Raw genomic sequence first — 20362 nt, 5'->3', positions numbered from 1 at the left:
CACCATGATATTGCTGCCAATTCATAACTACTAAGGCCCCTCCCTTATCTGCAGAAAGACTCACCAGTTCCTTGCTGTCAATCAACTCACATAAGCTGTCCATATCAGTTTTTGAGAGATTATTTGCCTTCACATTAGATCCCCTAGAGTTGAAATGTAGATCTTTGAGCACACAAGATTGAAAAAGATGAATATCATGGTGCATAGGTGGAACAAAACTGGATTTGTGATATGTAAATGTTGTGTCAAAGTCAGAATTGGAAGCATTGTCATAAACATGCAACGTAAGGTTTAGCAATCTACAAAATGCTATAACATCTTGTGCTAACACATCCTCAGAGTAAAAAAAAAACAGGAATAAAATGAAGTCCTTTATTTAGCAAAGAAAACTGGGTATCAGTTAAAGTCACATTTGAAATATTCAGCACATTGGTCTTATTACAATCAGACATTTATTTGTAAGAAGTTCCAGTGACCCTTCCATGTTGCTTATTTTTGTTGTGGTTCCATCCTGCTCTATTGTAAGGCCTAAAGGGGAAACAGTATTATTTCTTTTAGGGGTAGGTGAGTCTGGGATTTGCTGCATGTCCAGGTCAGTGCCTGATGAGGACTCCGCCCCTGATGAATCAGTATACAGCCCCCATTTTTTAAGTATAGATCTAGGGCATTTGCGTTTGGTAGTTTGACTGGTCCTACTGGTGCCCCCCTCAAACCTCACATGTTTATTGTGATTAATTGGATTCCCTTTATCATAATCCATTTTTTCACATTGAAACTTATGGACCTTTCTATCCCGTAATTGTTGTTCAAGTCCCAAAAGATTTGTACTTAATTTATTAAGGCATGTAGTGTATTAGGGCTGACCCTCATAGACTTTAGCCTCTTCACACAATTTAGTAATGCTGACAATTTCCTTGTCTATTATACATTTGTGATATCTGGCTAATGTCTCAACAAATGCCATAGATATTTGCTATTGAATACCTGACCATTCCTTGGCTAACACATCATTAATATCACTGACCAAGGGCTGTTTCTTAACTCTCAAACCTCTAGGGAATATCCCTTTAACCAAATAGGCTTTGAAAAGTTTGCAGTGCCAGACATTCGATCTTAAAGATCTCATGCTCTTATTCAGTTGCTGGAATAATACTTCACATTGGTTCTCAGGATTGAAAGTCAGATTGTTATTCCCAAAATTGTTAGCATTACCAAGTCCAAATATACCTAAATCCTCCCTATCAGATGACAATCCTGCAAAGATCCTGGATAAATCAATAGTCAAATGGTGTTTTTTTAGTGATATATTGAACAACTGAATAAGATGTAATATGTAGCAAAATGAATTTTGATCTGATCAAATCAACAACCCAAGGCCAAACAATAGCTGATCAGGGAGCCTTGAATATCATAGATACTATACATCCTCCAAATTAATATTGGACAATAGTAGCCCTTGTCAAAAACTGCCTACCAAAAGAACGGTAAGGCTTGACAATGCTACACCCAAAAAAGAACAAGTGTACCAACAGCCCAATAAATAGTAATTATTTATGCAGTGCTATAGTAGGTAATAAAAATGTCTTTGCTGATTCTCCCAGAGGTATATTCTGAACTGGAACAAAATACTAGTGTACAAAACACCAGATATTCTCCATGCAATGCCATGTCCACATATATCGTTAACCAATTCTGGTCAATCTATAAGAAATGTATATTTGATGTGGACAGTGATGGCCCTTGCATATATGCAGTGTCAAACCCTGTCTACATAGAGCATCAAAGAAAAAACTAGAGGCAATCAATCTCAATTATTGATTGATCCAATGTACTGCCCTTGATGAGAATGTTGTTGGTAACTCAGGTTGGTGATGGATCAAATAATAAGCCAAAGTAAACAGCAAGATATCAATGTTAAAAAACATATATGAGACAAATCTATCTAAAAGTGTACCATAGACCAGGATTATACATCCAAAGTGAGTAGAACCAGCATAAAGCCCCCTAGAAATTACAGCAACCTACACTTAAAACAAAAGTCGGATAATAGGGGTTATTGTTCTTGGTTGAAAAATGGTCAACCAGTAAATACAATATCTATATATTAAGATATCCAAATGGAAGCAATGAACAGAGATTTTTTTATGAAATTAGAACCAATGCAAACATTAGATCCTCTTGCTCTACATATATATATATATATATATATATATATATATATATATATATATATATATATATATATATATACACACTAGATAAACAAATGTTCAGTTGTGGTCACCATTGAGCATCCATTAATATTGAGTTATTTTCCCGAATCAAATAAGTGGTCGAGAGTAATAACCAAAGGCTACCCTATAAAAGTGAAATAAATCAATTTAAATAGTCAAAGATGGCTACAACTCAAGTTGAAATGCAGTGGGTAACATAACATATGGCTAACAATATTGCCTTAAACAATACACCTCTATCAGAGTAAAGCTGACACTCAGCGCAGTCCTACATAATCAAACACATGTTCACAAATCCAGTAGTTGTGGTGATAATAATCCACAATGTCTAATAAACTCCACAATGTCCTCATAAGTCCATTAGTAGACCGCTAGATCCAGAAAAGGGAAAATATATTTACAAAAGACAATACCTGTTGTTGAGCTCCTAGTTAAAAGATAATTTATTCAAAAGATTTTAAATCTAAACTGTACTTCTTACTCATACATTCACTGAACCAAAATGTGGCCATATGTCCACCTTGTAAAATGAATGACCAACTAAGACATTAATATATTGATATCTATCACCACGATGAAAAACCACCAAGTGAAATACACAACCCAAAAATTGGTTTATAAAAATAGTAAACACCCAGATCCAAAAGGAAATGAGGAAACTGTTACCAGTGTCCTGTTTTTGCCTCAGTAAGTGTCCCAAACCATACGTTCACACAAGCTGGAAAATAATTTAAGTATCGTTTGATTCAAAATGGTGGTGAACCACAAGATATAAATTTTATGTAAATCCAAATATTTTTGCCCCAGTAGGATGCTTCACCAGTCCCATTTCCACCCAGAAAAGCTGTACATAGTCCCTGGAATTGAAATTCACACTGTCCTATATATTCTTGGAAAAATTCTGTGAAAAACAGGAAGCTCAGTTAAAGCACAAAATTTAAGCAGATCCGTATAAATACAGATCCCCAGTAGAATGAAGTCACAAAACCAGTTTAATTGGAAATTCAACCTCCTCCTCGTTGTTGCAGTAATCATGAACCCATGAAATAAAATATGGGACAGAAACCCAACGACACTGCTGATGCAGTTTAGCCTTCAAGGAACCTCTCAAACAGATAGTGTAAACCGTTCAAAGCAGCCATTGTCAGAAATTGCGCATACATAGACCAAAATATGAAAATAAGGTTTAATAAAGCCCAGTATATGCTGCAAAAGTTGTTACAAACCATAAGATAGCCCTCATGATGAATAGCGCTAATGAAACACAAAAGCTGTATCACGTTGATGTAGGTCCCAGATTGTCATATATTTGAGCAGACAGTCAGCAACTTCGCAAGTGGAAAAAAACAATGAAATCCCCCAACAGCTTCTTATCCATAATATAGGATAGTCTCAGTTGGTGTTAATAAATCAAAATAATGGATCAAAATAGTAGTACACCTAGATTGTAGATGCTATATTGTAAATACAAACACGGTGAATCAGGCCAGCATGACCTGAACATAGAGCAAACCACAGACCCACAGCAAGGCAGGAAATGTGCCACACCAGAATAGGTCCCTGCGTGTAGGTAAATGCACAGCTCCAAAAAGCAAGGTATCCAAAAAAGAAATGAGTCAGCAACTGTAAGCTGTAACATATATCAAAATATATTTATTAGATTACATAAAAAGAACAAAAACAACAGACTGGTTTCGGCTAGAACAATTTCTTAGCCTTCATTGGTGTTGAAAACCAAAGCATTAATTTGTTCCTTTTAAACAGAAATACAAATTAGTTACATACCGTGATTGGTTGACTCATAAATATTCATTTAGCCTGGGTGGAAAAAGTCCACCCAGTTTAATGATTCATTTTTTTCTCTTTTGCATCCAATATAGAGTGCCATCCTGCTTTTTTGGATCTGTCACCCAATATTCTGCCAATAATCATAAAATTAAAAGAGGCTGTGGGGTGTTTTATGGTACGCTTATACAAGGCATTGCTGGTTCTCTTTTGTCTTATGTCACTTAGATGCTCAGAGATCCACAATCTAAATGACCTGGAAGTCTGTCTTATGTAAAATGCAGAGCAACTGCATGAAGTCAAATATATTAGCCAGTCACTACTACAGTTGGCAAAGAAATCAATATCAAAAACCACACCGCAAGTAGTGACTGGCCAATATATAAAAAAGCAGGATGGCACTCTATATTGGATGCAAAAGAGAAAAAATGGATCATTAAACTGGGTGGACTTTTTCTACCTGGGCTAAATGAATATTTATGAGTCAACCAATCACGGTATGTAACTAATTTGTATTTCTGTTTAAAAGGAACAAATGAATGCTTTGGTTTTCAACACTGATGAAGGCTAAGAAATTGTTCTAGCCGAAACTGGTCTGTTGTTTTTGTTCGTTTTATATAATCTAATAAATATATTTTGATATATGTTACAGCTTACAGTTGCTGACTCATTTCTTTTTGGATACCTTGCTTTATGGATCCATGCATTTACCTACATGCAGGGACCTATTCTGGTGTGGCACATTTCCTGCCTTGCTGTGGGTCGGTGGTTTGCTGCATGTTCAGGTCATGCAGGCCTGATTCACTGTGTTTGTATTTACAATATAACATCTACAATCTAGGTTAACTACTATTTTGATCGATTATTTTGATTTATTAACACCAACTGAGACTATCCTATATTGTAGAAAAGAAGCTGTCGGAGTATTGCATCATTTTTTTCCACTTGCGAGGTTGCTGACAGTCTGCTCAAATATATGACAATCTGGGGCCTACGTCAACGTGATACAGCTTTTGTGTTTCATTAGCGTTATTCATCATGAGGACTATCTTATGGTTTGTAACAACTTTTGCAGCATATATCGGGCTTTATTAAACCTTATTTTCATATTTTGGTCTATGTATGCGCAATTTCTGACAACAGCTGCTTTGAACGGTTTACACTATCTGTTTGAGATGCTCCTTGAAGGCTAAATTGCATCAGCACTGTCGTTGGGTTTTCATTCCATATTTTATTTCATGGGTTCATGGTTACTGAAACGAGGAGGAGGTCGAATTTCCAATCAAACTGTTTTTGCGACTTCATTCTACTGGGAATCTGTATTTATACGGATCTGCTTAAATTTTGTGTTTTAACTGAGCTTGCCGTTTTTCACAGAATTTTTCCAAGAATATGTCGGATGGTGTGAATTTTAATTCCAGGGACTATGTACAGCTTTTCTGGGTGGAAATGGGACCGGTGAAGCATCCTACTGGGGCGACAGCGTTTGGATTTACATAAAGTTTATATCTTGTGGTTCACCACCATTTTGAATCAAACGATACTTGAATTATTTTCCAGCTTGTGTGAACGTATGGTTTGGGACACTTACTGAGGCAAATATGGGACATTGGTAACAGTTTCCTCATTTCCTTTTTGATCTGGGTGTTTACTATTTTTATAAACCAATTTTTGGGTTGTGTATTTCACTCTGTGGTTTTTCATCATGGTGATAGATATCAATATAGTAATGTCTTAGTTGGCCATTCATTTTACAGGGTGGACATATGGCCACGTTTTGGTTCAGTGAATGTATGAGTAAGAAGTACAGTTTAGATTTAAAATCTTTTGAATAAATTATCTTGTAACTAGGAGCTCAACAACAGGTATTGTTTTTTGTAAATATATTTTCCCTTTTCTGGATCTAGCGGTCTACTAATGGACTTATGAGGACATTGTGGAGTTTATTGGACATTGTGGATTGTTATCACCACAACTATTGGATTTGTGAACATGTGTCTGATTATGTAGGACTGCGTTGGGTGTCAACTTTACTCTGATACGGGTGTATTGTTTAAGGCAATATTGTTAGCCATATGTTATGTTACCCATAGCATTTCAACATGCATTATGGCCATCTGTGACTATTTAAATTGATTTATTTCATGTTTATAGGGTAGCCTTTGTTTATTAATCTCGACCACTTATATGATTCTGGAAAATACCTCAATATTAATGGATGCTCAATGCTGACCACAACTAAACCTTTGTTTATCTAGAATATATATAGCGCGAGAGGATCTAATGTTTTCACTGGTTCTAATTTCATAAAGAATATCTGTTCATTGCTTCCATTTTGATACTTTAATATATAGATATTGCATTTACTGGTTGACCATTTTTCAACCAAGAACAATAACACCCTATTATCTGACTTTTGTTTTAAGTGTAGGTTGCTGTAATTTCTAGGGGGCTTTATGTTTTAACTGAGCTTGCCGCTTTTTCACAGAATTTTTCCAAGAATATGTCGGATGGTGTGAATTTTAATTCCAGGACTATGTACAGCTTTTCTGGGTGGAAATGGGACCGTGAAGCATCCTACTGGGGCGACAGCGTTTGGATTTACATAAAGTTTATATCTTGTGGTTCACCACCATTTTGAATCAAACGATACTTGAATTATTTTCCAGCTTGTGTGAACGTATGGTTTGGGACACTTACTGAGGCAAATATGGGACATTGGTAACAGTTTCCTCATTTCCTTTTTGATCTGGGTGTTTACTATTTTATAAACCAATTTTTGGGTTGTGTATTTCACTCTGTGGTTTTTCATCATGGTGATAGATATCAATATAGTAATGTCTTAGTTGGCCATTCATTTTACAGGGTGGACATATGGCCACGTTTTGGTTCAGTGAATGTATGAGTAAGAAGTACAGTTTAGATTTAAAATCTTTTGAATAAATTATCTTGTAACTAGGAGCTCAACAACAGGTATTGTTTTTTGTAAATATATTTTCCCTTTTCTGGATCTAGCGGTCTACTAATGGACTTATGAGGACATTGTGGAGTTTATTGGACATTGTGGATTGTTATCACCACAACTATTGGATTTGTGAACATGTGTCTGATTATGTAGGACTGCGTTGGGTGTCAACTTTACTCTGATACGGGTGTATTGTTTAAGGCAATATTGTTAGCCATATGTTATGTTACCCATAGCATTTCAACATGCATTATGGCCATCTGTGACTATTTAAATTGATTTATTTCATGTTTATAGGGTAGCCTTTGTTTATTAATCTCGACCACTTATATGATTCTGGAAAATACCTCAATATTAATGGATGCTCAATGCTGACCACAACTAAACCTTTGTTTATCTAGAATATATATAGCGCGAGAGGATCTAATGTTTTCACTGGTTCTAATTTCATAAAGAATATCTGTTCATTGCTTCCATTTTGATACTTTAATATATAGATATTGCATTTACTGGTTGACCATTTTTCAACCAAGAACAATAACACCCTATTATCTGACTTTTGTTTTAAGTGTAGGTTGCTGTAATTTCTAGGGGGCTTTATGTTGGTTCTACTCACTCTGAGTATATAATCCTCGTCTATGGTACAATTTTAGATAGATTTGTCTCATATATGTTTTTAACAGTGATATCTTGCTGTTTATTAAAAACAGTGATATCTTGCTGTTTATTTTGGCTTATTATTTGATCCATCACCAACCTGAGTTGCCAACAACATTCTCATCAAGGGCAGTGCATTGGATCGATCAGTAAATGAGAATGATTGCCTCTAGTTTGGTCTTTGTTGCTCTATGTAGATGGGGTTTGACACTGCATATATGCAAGGGCCATTATTGTCCACATCAAATATATATTTCTTATAGATTGACCAGAATTGATTTACGATATATGTGGATGTAGCATTGCATGGAGAATATCTGGTGTTTTGGACACTAGTATTTTGTTCCAGTTCAGAATATACCTCTGGGAGAATCAACAAAGACATATCTATTAACTACTATAGCACTGCATAAATAATTACTATTTATTGGGCTGTTGGTACACTTTTTCTTTTTTGGACGTAGCATTGTCAGGCATTATCGTTCTTTTGGTCGGCAGTTTTTGACAAGGGCTACTGTTGTCTAATATTAATTTGGAGGATGTATAGTATCTGTGATATTCAAGACTCCCTGATCAGCTGTTGTTTGGCCTTGGGTTGTTGATTTGATCAGATCAAAATTCTTTTTGCTATGTATTACATCTTATTCAGTTGTTCACTATATCAGTAAAAGGGCACCATTTGACTATTGATTTATCCAGGATCTTAGCAGGATTGTCCTCTGATAGGGAGGATTTAGGTATATTTGGACTTGGTAATGCTAACAATGTTGGGAATAACAATCTGACTTTCAATTCTGAGAACCAATGAGAAGTATTATTCCAGCAACTGAATAAGAACATGAGATCTTTAAGATCGAATGTCTGGCACTGCAAACTTTTCAAAGCCTATTTGGCTAAAGGGATATCCCCTAGAGGTTTGAGAGTTAAGAAACAGCCCCTGGTCAGTGATATTGATGATGTATTAGCCAAGGAATGGTCATGTATTCAGCAGCAAACATCTATGGCATTTGTTGAGACATTAGCCAGATATCATGAACGCATAATAGACAAGGAAATTGTCAGCATTACTAAATTGCGTGAAGAGACTTATGTCTATGAGGGTCAGCCATTCTACACTACATGTCTTAATAAATTAAGTACAGATCTTTTGGGACTTGAACAACAATTATGGGATAGAAAGGTCCGTAAGTTTCAATGTGACCAATCAGATTATGATAAAGGGAATCCATTTAATCACAATAAACATGTGAGGTTTGAGGGGGGGCACCAGTAGGACCAGTCAAACTACCAAATGCTAACACCCTAGATCTATACTTAAAAAATGGGGGCTGTATACTGATTCATCAGGGGTGGAGTCCTCATCAGGCACTGACCTGGACATGCAGCAAATCCCAGACTCACCTACCCCTAAAAGAAATAATACTGTTTCCCCTTTAGGCCTTACAATAAAGCAGGATGGAACCACAACAAAAATAAGCAGCATGGAAGGGTCACTGGAACTTCTTACAAAGAAATGACTGATTGTAATAAGACCAATGTGCTGAATATTTCAAATGTGACTTTAACTGATACCCAGTTTTCTTTGCTAAATAAAGGACTTCATTTTATTCCTGTTTTTTTTTACTCTGAGGATGTGTTAGCACAATATGTTATGGCATTTTGTAGATTGCTAAACCTTACATTGCATGTTTATGACAATGCTTCCAGTTCTGACTTTGACACAACATTTACGTATCACAAATCCAGTTTTGTACCACCTATGCACCATAATATTCATCTTTTTCAATCTTGTGTGCTCAAAGATCTACATTTCAACTCTAGGGGATCTAATGTTAAGGCAAACAATCTCTCAAAGACTGATATGGACAGCTTACGTGAGTTGAGTGACAGCAAGGAACTGGTGAGTCTTGCTGCAGATAAGGGAGGGGCCTTGGTAGTTATGAATTGGCAGCAATATGATGCTGAAGCACAGAAACAACTGACAGATGGTAGCCATAATACTAAAATGCCTTTGGACCCCACATTTATGTTTAAAAAACAAATTGACCAATTTTGGGGGTCAGCATTGCAGAAGGGCATCATTACTGACAAAACCAAATTCCATCTCACAGTGTCCGATCCATGCAGCCAATACATACATATACTTTCTTCCCAAAATTCACAAGGATCCCCTCAATCCACCTGGAAAACCCATAGTTGCTGGAAATGTTTCACTTACTGAACCTTTGTCCCAATTCCTTACATTACATCTTCAGCCCCTGCTGAAATGGGTTAGATCTAGGATTCAGGATGCTGCAGAGTTTTTGGGCATTGTTTTTGAGATGCAACTTGAGGAGAGTTGCTTCCTCTGTACTTTGGATGTTTGTGCTTTTTACACAAACATCCCACATTGGGCAGGCCTCGATGCAAGTGAATACTGGTTATACAAATCCAGTTTGTATGAACCAGGCTTCAATACATTCCTGATATGCCTAACAGAACATGTGTTAACCAAGAATGTTTTTTTCTACCAAAACCAATGTTACTGGCAGGTACAGGGAACAGCTATGGGGGCATCATTTGCCCCCATTTATGCAGACCTCTTTATGGCCTATGTTAAGGAGCATATCATTTGTGATATGACACATAACATCTATTTGGGTGAAATTGACATATGGAGGAGATATCTGGATGACTGCTGGATGGTATGGAGGTCTGATGTTGATTATCTTATGGATTAATATTTAAATAACAACAAATGGGGCCATCAGTTTACGGTAAACTACCACAGAGAACACATCACATAGCTAGATGTTCAGGTTAGTAGAAATGAGGACAATACACTACGTACTGAAGTTTTCCATAAATATCCTCAATATAATTCCTTACTCCACACATCCAGCTTTCATCCTACCCATATCATTAGGAACATTCCCAAATCCCAGTTTATTAGGATGAGGCGTATCTGCTCACAAGATTCTTCTTTCAAAATTTTTCACAAGGATTTAGAAACAGGGATTATATGATGGGCTCTGTTCTAGGAGCAAGCAACTATGTTGCTAACCATAACTGGGAGGACTTGCTCAAATATAAGGAGAAGCATCAGGGCACTGGCAATGTCATCTGGTTTATGACTACTTATGGCAGGAACACTAATACACTGATGGACATTGTACGGAGATGTTGGACCATACTATTGGCTGATAACACCCTAACACAATATCTTGGAGACACAGGTCACTTTTCATTTCATAAAGGCAAGAACCTGGGTTCACATTTGACTCATTACAAATGACCATGCAAGACTTCCTCTATAGATAGCATTCAAACAACAATCTCGGGAGACAGACTGACTGGATGCATGCCCTGTGGTCATTGCAGCCACTGCAATAAGGTTATCAAGCCTAAACAATTCCCTAGTAGACATTGCAGTGTGGTTTTTGATATTGATTTCTTTGCCAATTGTAGTAGTGACTGGCTGATATATTTGTCCATGCAGTTGTTCTGCATTTTACATAGGACAGACTTCCAGGTCATTTGGATTGTGGATCTCTGAGCATCTAAGTGACATAAGACAAAAGAGAACCAGCAATGCCTTGTATAAGCGTACCATAAAACACCCCACAGCCTCTTTTAATTTTATGATTATTGACAGAATATTGGGTGACAGATCCAAAAAAGCAGGATGGCACTCTATATTGGCTGCAAAAGAGAAAAAATAGATCATTAAACTGGGTGGACTTTTTCCACCAGGGCTAAATGAATATTTATGAGTCAACCAATCACGGTATGCAACTAATTTCTATTTCTGTTTAAAAGGAACAAATGAATGCTTCGGTTTTCAACACTGATGAAGGCTAAGAAATTCTTCTAGCTGAAACCAGTCTGTTGTTTTTGTTCTTTTTATGTAATCTAATAAATATATTTTGATATATGTTACAGCTTACAGTTGCTGGCTCATTTCTTTTTTGGATACCTTGCTTTTTGGAGCCGTGCATTTACCTACGTGAAGGGACCTATTGTTAGTAATAACAGCATGCCAGAAAATTGGAAATAACCCCATTACATTTCAATGCTTATTATGTGAAACACAACAATAAATAACACAACAGTCAGTATATTAACAGCATGCCAGTAACAGTTACAGCAAAAGTCCAACAGAATAGGTAAGTCAACAAGATATGTTAATACGCAACCATTGTAATACATAACAATAATAAAAGACATGCCCCAAAATACATTTTATGGAACAACATATGTTAATAGTAAACCATAACCAATGAATAACAATAATAAATATATGAAGATAAGGGGTAGGGAGAGAGAGAGAGAGAAATACAGTCTATTAATACCATAATGGGCTATATAGTTGACAACATTATTGCTATCTACTCTACATGTCTGTCCTTTCTTTATGTGTAAAAGTGCCCTATAGTTGCTGTAGCACATACATACCTCTCAAGCTATCCACATGGGACAGTATGGGCCAACCAGTAACAACTGTAGGTACACAACTATACAGAACACTTGCACATTAGGTGGACCTATATAACTACCAAGTTGTACTGTGAGCAGCTGTAGTGTTACTTTGCTGTATACATAATTATGTCAATGATACGTCTGTGACAGAGGGATTACATAACAGTAATTACATTCTGTGACAGCATGACAATTGAGAGACATGTATGTGTACAGTACAGACAGTAAACAACTATCATGTCTTGCTTGGCAGCTATGGGGATAAAACCCAATAGCATTGATTGCAGAGGACATCTGCATCAAATGTATTAATTGACTGCAGCAACCTTTAACAGACACTACAGGCATTCAGCCATACCAAAGTTTACATATTTTCTTTTTTTCTTTTCTTTTATTATTATTATACATATTCCCTTTATTTTATGCTGCATTTTCACATTCCTGGTAATGATTGTAACAGTCTGTGACATCTAAACACACAATATTTTACTCATAATATGGGGATACCTCACCCATTTACCTGTAGTTCCTGTGGAGAGAATGTCTGTAAACATTATGTGACTGATACTGTAATATTTAGAGCTACATAGCATTAGATTTAAACCATGGTCTGTGTCTGGCAAAAATGTACTTCATGCAGAGTATTTAGCAAACTGAGCTACTGAGTCACTGCTGATTACTGACTAAATTGATATTTTCCTAGAGCTCACCTGGCACCAAAATATGACCCGGTAATAGTGGTACAGTTTTATGCTTGACTGCAGTGACAGTTGAACACACATGCATGACATTTAAGCATGAAATAGATACTTGATAAACTATACATTACTACATAGAATGCAGGTGTACACAGTACATTGTTAGAGTGTTAAAATAGCTGTGTAGTCAACAAACAATATCTGATTATGGGTTATTATTTGCAGTCTACAACAAGTACACTGTTATACCTGACTGCAGCACCATATCTCACCGCCTGAATGCTTGTAGCTGACATACAATAGTAAAAACAAAACAATCCTGATGTACATGTTTACCTTGGTGTTATTGCTATCGGTGTGCTGTTGCAGACCAGTTGTCATAATTAATTTCTCCCAAAATAACTCTGAACCTACACCTATTGCACAACAGACTTTAGTAGACATACCTGCATGCAGGTGCTGGTATTATTTTGTGTTTTTACTGTAGAACAGTTGTAATAATTGTTTTCTTGCAAAACAGCCCTACTTCCACACTTATTGCACAACAGACATTATTACATATACCTTCATCCAGGTACTGATATTATTTTGTGTTTTCATTGTAGAACAGTTGTCATTATTGATTTCTTGCAAAACAACCTTACTTCCACAGTCATTGCACAAGAGACTTTATTACATATGCCTTCAATCAGTTACTGGCATAATTTCAAGTTTATATTGCACAACAGTTGTCATTATGCAGGTGTTACAATACAGCTCTAATTCCACAGTTATTGTACTGCAAACTTTATTGCATATACTTTATTACAGTTAATGCTTTAGTCTTCCCTGCTTATGGCACTACAGTTGGCAGTCTGCACTTCTTGCAGTACAGGTGTAAGTCCACATTCATTACAATACAATCTTTATTTTATATACCTAATCACAGTTAATGCTTTACTCTTTCTTGCTTATTTGACTAAAGATAGCAAAATACATCTGTACTCACCACACTCATGGGGCAACCTGGCCAAGTACCTGGAATGTGCCTCAATGTTGCGAGTCCTCTCCTCTGCAGCTGTTGGGAGAGGAGCACACCATTAGGCATACCAATTTAGCAGACATTCAAGATTAGATATTGGTGAAACACAGGTAATAGTACTTGCATATATGTGGGAGATTCCCTGCCCAGAATTTGTGGACCCAGATGTCCAAGAAAAGCCCCTTCCATCTTGTCAGGTCATCATGGTGTTGATGACACTGCCCACCTGTATGGGGAATAACAGCTGCACTGGTGAGGTCCCTTGCCAGCTGATCCCAGGCCTCCACCTTGCACTCTGAGCCCTATTAAACTCCCTGCATTAACTGACCCTCATGGTTTTTAACAAGGAGTCCGACCATGACCCTGGACTCCTGTATGCCCCAAAGCTGCACCTGAAAGTGTGAACCCTCTCCAACGCCTGCCATTGTATGCTTATTGAGCTTAATATGGCCTGTTTTCCCACCCTTACATGCCATCGAGCAATATTTAAAAATGCAGTGCATCACTTAGCACTGCACAAACCAGCACAGCTGAGCAAAGCAATGTGAAAAATGGAATACACTGAATTCTTGGCAGTGCTTAGCAGTGCGCAAACCAGCCAAGCAGTGCCAAGCAGTGCATAAACATTATCAGACATCATTTTGTTTATGCAGTGTTTACCAGGTCTTAGCAGGTCTTAGCAGGTCTTAGCAGAGCTTAGCTGAGTGCAGCGGGCCAGTATTTAAAAATAATTTGCATAATTTATTTTTCTAACAAAAATGCTAACTTGCTCTTCCATGTATTCAAACCCTGCACCTACTGCACATGAGGCCATAACTCTACCCATTTAGCTATGTGGAATTTTGCTATACCTTTCCATATACCTCCGAGCTACCTTTAAGCAGTGCTGAACACCGCGCCGCATTGCGCAAACACACTCAGCAATGCTTAAACTTGACCTTACAGAACTAATTAAATATATCCAGTTTCTATTTATAGATGTCTGGCAAGTGTCTAAGCACCGCTTAGCACTGCTGCACTCCATGTCATACTGTGCAAACATGCTTTTTAAAAAATAAAATAAAAAAATTAAATTATACTCCTGTAATACAACTGGACAGTGCAGGAAGTCTGTTACTCATCCCCAGACCCAGTTAGCACCACAAACCCTACACTGATTCAATAACTGTGTTCCACAGCTCTCCCTCGGCAATGTGCATGATTAATATGCATAGTGTGCTGCAGAGTGTGAACCATGTATACAGACATGGTATCATTCTATGTAGGCTCTACACTATGCCTAGATGGATTTTACTAAATCTATGGGGTATGTATCAGCTTCTGAAATTTTTGACTTTTCATGATTGCCAAAATCTTATATTACATTGGAAATATCATCATAACTTGGACTACCTGATGTCAAAAGATATACTGCTTTGCATACTCTAAAATAAACACTGTTTAACAAACTCAGTTGCATTACATCAATTTATAAATTCATACTGAATATTATGTATGAAAATAAAATTTTCCATTCATCATTTTGGTCAAGATCTAATGATACACTGAAAAGTTATAAACTGTGGTTTATTCCAGGAAGAAATGTACAACCATCATCATCATTATCATTATCAACTCCCTTTTCCCCATTTTTTTACAGGGGGGTGGTGTGTCTTGTCAACTGGATCTATCTCTCTCAGTTCAATGTCACTGTCTTACCTTCTTTGACAGCCATGCCTGACTGTTGCAGGTCTTCTCTCATACAACCAATCTCTTTGCCAGATGCCCTCATTTCCTCTTTCCTTTTTCCTGTCTGTCCCAAATCTTCTTCAAAAGATTGTCTTCTGCTTTTCTCCAGTTGTGCCCAAACCACTGTAAATTATTCTATTTGACTTTCTCTGTAATTAGAGCTACTTTAGCTTCTGCTCTGATATCCTCATTTCTTCAGCTGTTCCATAGTGTGCCTTCTATCACCCATCTCAGGCACTTCATCTCCATCATTTCTAGCTTCCTCAACTGCTCTCCCTTTACTGCCCAGGTTTCTGTATCAAACAGTAGTACTGGTCGCACCACTGTTTTATACACTTTACCTTTTACCTTCTTTGGCATTCTTCTGTAATATACTACCCCTTACATTATGTGCCAGTTAGCTGCCGCCGATGTCATTCTAGCTTTGATCTTGTCATTCAGACTTCCCTTCTCCTCAACCACTGCTCCCAGGTACTTGAATATGTTAACTTGTTCCACTGTTTTCCCTTCCATCTCAAGTCTAAACTTCACCTGATTTCCGCCATTTGCTGTCATCACAACGGTCTTACTTGTACTCAGTTTCATCTGATATACCTTCAGTTTTTGCATTCCATTCCATCCTTTGCAGAAGTTCTTGATCAGATTCTGCCTGCAATGTGGCATCATCTGCAAAGAGCAACTTTGTTGACGAGTCCCTTCTGATTTATTTGCTAATGTAGCAATCATTAGTATGAACTGCACTGGAATCACAGCTGAACCCTCATGCACACCCACTCACACTGGAAACCCCTCTGTGAGTCCAAATGCTGTTTGTACTTAGGCCATTGGGTCCTTGAACATAGCTTGCGCTAATTGTAACCAGTGTTTTTGGGACTTCAAACCACTGCATGACTGTCCAACACAGCTTTCTTGGGACCTTGCCATATGCTTTCTCTAAGTCTAGTAATGCCAGGCTAGACTCTTTCCTCATCTCTAGCTTCTTCTCAACTATCTGTCTCACTGCAAATATCAGGTCAGTCATGATGCACCATGATCTGAAGCTAAACTGCTCATCTCCCATCTTACTTTCTCCTACTGTGCATATTCATTTGTCAGTCACCCTCTCCAGAACTTTCATGCAGTGTGACAGGAGTTTGATATTTCTGTACTGCCCACAGCTGAATGTCCCCTTTGTTCTTGTACACTGGCACTAGTATGCTTATTCACCAGTTGCTGGGATATGACTTTCTCTCCCTCAATTGGCATTTCTCCCTTATCTCACCCAGCATCTTTATCATATCTGCTGTGACCTCATCTGACCCTGCTGCATTACCTGATTTCATTCTCCTTAGTGCTGTTCTTATTTCTTTGACATTGGGCTCCATTCCTACCTTCAGCATAGGTGTGTCTGGGGCAGAACTGCTTCAGTGGGGACGCATACTTCTATACCTGCTTAATAAATTATGTTATATAATTTCAGGTTATAACCTACAAAAGCTTGACAGCTCTTCCCTTGTTAGTAAAGTTTTATACTATTCACAATGGACCAACCTACAAAAGTTTTCTGCTTAAATATGCTCCTTTGGGTGATAAAGTATTTAAATCTGTATCAGCTGTCACATAAATTCAAGAAAAAATGGTTATTGAAAATTTGCATACAGAAATGTACTTTAAATTACAGTAAAACCAATCTTTTTAAATGTCTGGAAAAGTATCCAGTGTATAGGGAATGCATCAGTTTTGATTCAACAGAGGAAACTGTAACCATGGCATTTCATCTGGTAACGATAATAGAACTGAATGTTTTTAGCATGTTGCTGATTTGCACGTTTTCCACTTGTATGAACATCAAATTGTTTAGGCTATTGGTTAATTTAGTTTATTTAGCATTTGTTAACTGGGAAAGCCCAACTAGGAATGAGACAATTTTTAGCAGAGTCCTTTGGAGAAACACTCCAGATGCATGTCTTTGTAACATAGGAAGAAACTGGAGCACCCAGAAGAAACCCACACAAATGCAGGGAGGATATACAGACTCTGTACAGAAGGTACCCAGTTGAGAATCAAACCAGAGAACTTAATGCTGTGAGGTGACAATGCTACCACTGCACCATCCATTTCGTGATCACATTTCATATGTTTCAGCTCTGTAAAAATGTGTATTTGGCTCTTCTGCACTCTTTGTTAAAAAGACAGCTTAATTTTGCTAAGTTGTTATAGTTTTACATTTCGTTACTAATTTAAAAAAAAAACAGGAAAGGAGTGTGTCAAATATTAAAATGCATTATACTAGATACCCTGCTGGATTCATTAACTTTGTGTACACCTCATGCTGAAGATAACACAATTGGCTATCTGTGCACAACTAGCACCATTACTAGTCAAATACATAAGAAGCCAAGGTCTATGCATGATGAACAGCCTGAGCTGGAGCCCAAAACACAGGTTTACAGACATGTTGCCATAACACAGGGCTCATATGCACAAAGTAAACAAAGGAGTATACACAAACCTGAGATCTGTGAGTGCTTACACAGGCACAGCAACAGATAGGTCAATTAGGAATACATAAAAGGAAGGGGAAGCCTAATAAGACGTTAGTACATTGCATTGTGTGCAGTAATGGGCATGTGGGAACACCAGTGGCATTGTCATATACATTCAGAAAGGCAGTAAATATTCAGAAGGAAAAAATATTGTTTGAAAAAACATGGAAGTAACAAAAGTTTACAAATTCCCATGACCACGTGTCAAACTACCAATGCAGAAATAATGGAAAAGGACATACATACATTTGTGGACAAACTGAGAAAAGCAGGAAACACCTGGGCACATTGACTATACCATTGATAGTGGATGCAATAAAATTGTGGCAGTAACATGGATGTTGTGAAGGGTAAGAAGTGAGTCAGGAAGCACATGCAAATCATTTTATGCTGTGCAGTCCATAAGGATGTGCCATAGAAACAGAACTGTCATGTTGAACAGGAAGTAAATAAAATAATTATGCTGCACTAAAAATGGTTACAGATTTGTAAAATATAACAGATGAGATGCATGTGCTCAGGAGATGTGTGATATGTCACAATAACTTTACAAATCTTGCCAGACACAAGTCATGTGGAACAGTCTATTAACAACTGCTGTGTGTGTGTGTGTGTGTGTGTGTGTGTGTGTGTGTGTGTGTGTGTGTGTGTGTGTGTGTGTGTGTGTGCGTGTGTGTGTGTGTGTGTGTGTCACTATATGCTCATGAATATAGTTAAAAATGTGATAGTAAGATCACTCATGAGAGTTACCTCCTAGTAGAAGTGAACACAACTCAATTGTGCCTGATGCCGTTATTGTGTAAGCACAACTACTGCATGTACTGTTTCAACATTTTATGTGTTTAGACTGGAAAGCATATGCATCTATGTAGGCATCAGATTACATGTGTGTTACCTATTCCTGACACACAAACATGGTTAATACTTTATAACAAAATACACTTCTGAAAGATTTTTAATATCATGTTACTGAATTAAGCATTGTGCAAAAAAATCCCGATACCTGGATCACTGCACACAACATACCAACCTCACAGAAAGGTACAACATTACCATCAGGTTGTCAGTGAACTGTGAAAACTGCTATAGTTTGCATACAATATTTGTAGACAGGCCTGTATCACTGTTGGTGTCCTCCATTCATTGGCCACTACCTTCATTGTATGAAAAGACAAATAAGTCTTCCTACTCCAGCTTGAAAACAGGCTTCCCATCATAACCACTGGCTGTATGAAAAACCCTCTCAATTTGCAGACCATCAAAAAGAAAATCTGTCACTTCATCACCAGCTCCACCTCTAATGAACACCAGTGTCTGACTTAAAAAAAGCCAAACGTCTCTTTGTGGTGTAAAAAAAAGCCAAACGTCTCTTTGTACACCACTGAGTAAACATCTTCTTGGGTTCTGTTATTTCAGACTCATGCTACCAGAGTCCTTCTTACATCTTTCTGCCAAACTACATGCCAAATACACTACAACTTTAGGTGCCACACCCTAGAAACCATCTCACTGCAACCCCTTGTACCAGACTACTATGCACCAACAACTCTTTCTCTGTCCTTAAACCTAAACTCTGGGAGTCATTTCACCCCTACTTAATGGTACTGCAAACATTTTTCCACCTTCAGAATGCAACTTAGAAAATTTCTCAATGCTAAGTCTGACTGCTCTTGTTTCAGTGCAGGCCACAACATCTAAAACTCAATCCAAACTCTATCTCCTCTAAATCACCCACCATCAGCTACCTTTTCACCCTCCTTTTATTTACCTCTCCCTTCAATTCCTTCACTCTTATACAGTCATCATTAGAATTACCACTAACAATGTATCGGTAAGTATGTTTACTACATCTTATATCTGTCAACTGCCATAATTGTTTTGATAGATTATCTTATTTGTATAAATTCTCAATAAATTTCCCATTATATTTTGTTTACTGCTACATCATACTGTATCTTTTTTAAAATATTTCACCCAATTTGCACCGGGAAATGTTTATTTGTGATCAGTGTATTACCTCAGTAAACAAACAGAATATTAAATAAAATAAAATGTAAAAGTTTGTAGTAATTCATTATTATTTGAGGTGTGCATGCATGTGCATCTGTATGTTGTGTGTGCATGGTGCATACGTGTGTGTGTGTGTGTGTGTGTGTGTGTGTGTGTGTGTGTGTGTGTGTGTGTGTGTGTGTGTGAGTATGGGGCTGTATTTGTCTGTGTACATATGTGTACATATATGTATGTGTGTGTGTGTGTGTGTGTGTGTGTGTGTGTGTGTGTGTGTGTGTGTG

At 37.4% G+C, this 20362-nt stretch overlaps 1 protein-coding gene across 1 annotated transcript in view; it reads right to left on the bottom strand.

Moving 5' to 3' along the window:
• Positions 1 to 15589, bottom strand: part of LOC122792426 (uncharacterized protein K02A2.6-like) — a 54171-nt gene extending 38582 nt beyond the window's left edge. Inside the window, 2 exon segments of the mRNA XM_044060215.1 lie at positions 13786 to 13854; positions 15517 to 15589. Of these exon segments, the coding sequence (XP_043916150.1) occupies positions 13786 to 13854; positions 15517 to 15589 (142 nt within the window).
• Between the last annotated feature and the right edge of the window lie 4773 nt (positions 15590 to 20362).

Source organism: Protopterus annectens, chromosome 1.part2 (genome assembly GCF_019279795.1).
Source record: "Protopterus annectens isolate FY-2018-M chromosome 1.part2, PAN1.0, whole genome shotgun sequence".
Classification (NCBI taxonomy): domain Eukaryota; kingdom Metazoa; phylum Chordata; order Ceratodontiformes; family Protopteridae; genus Protopterus; species Protopterus annectens.
The sequence above is the reverse complement of the archived record's forward strand: the minus strand, read 5'-3'. Positions and strand labels throughout refer to the sequence as shown.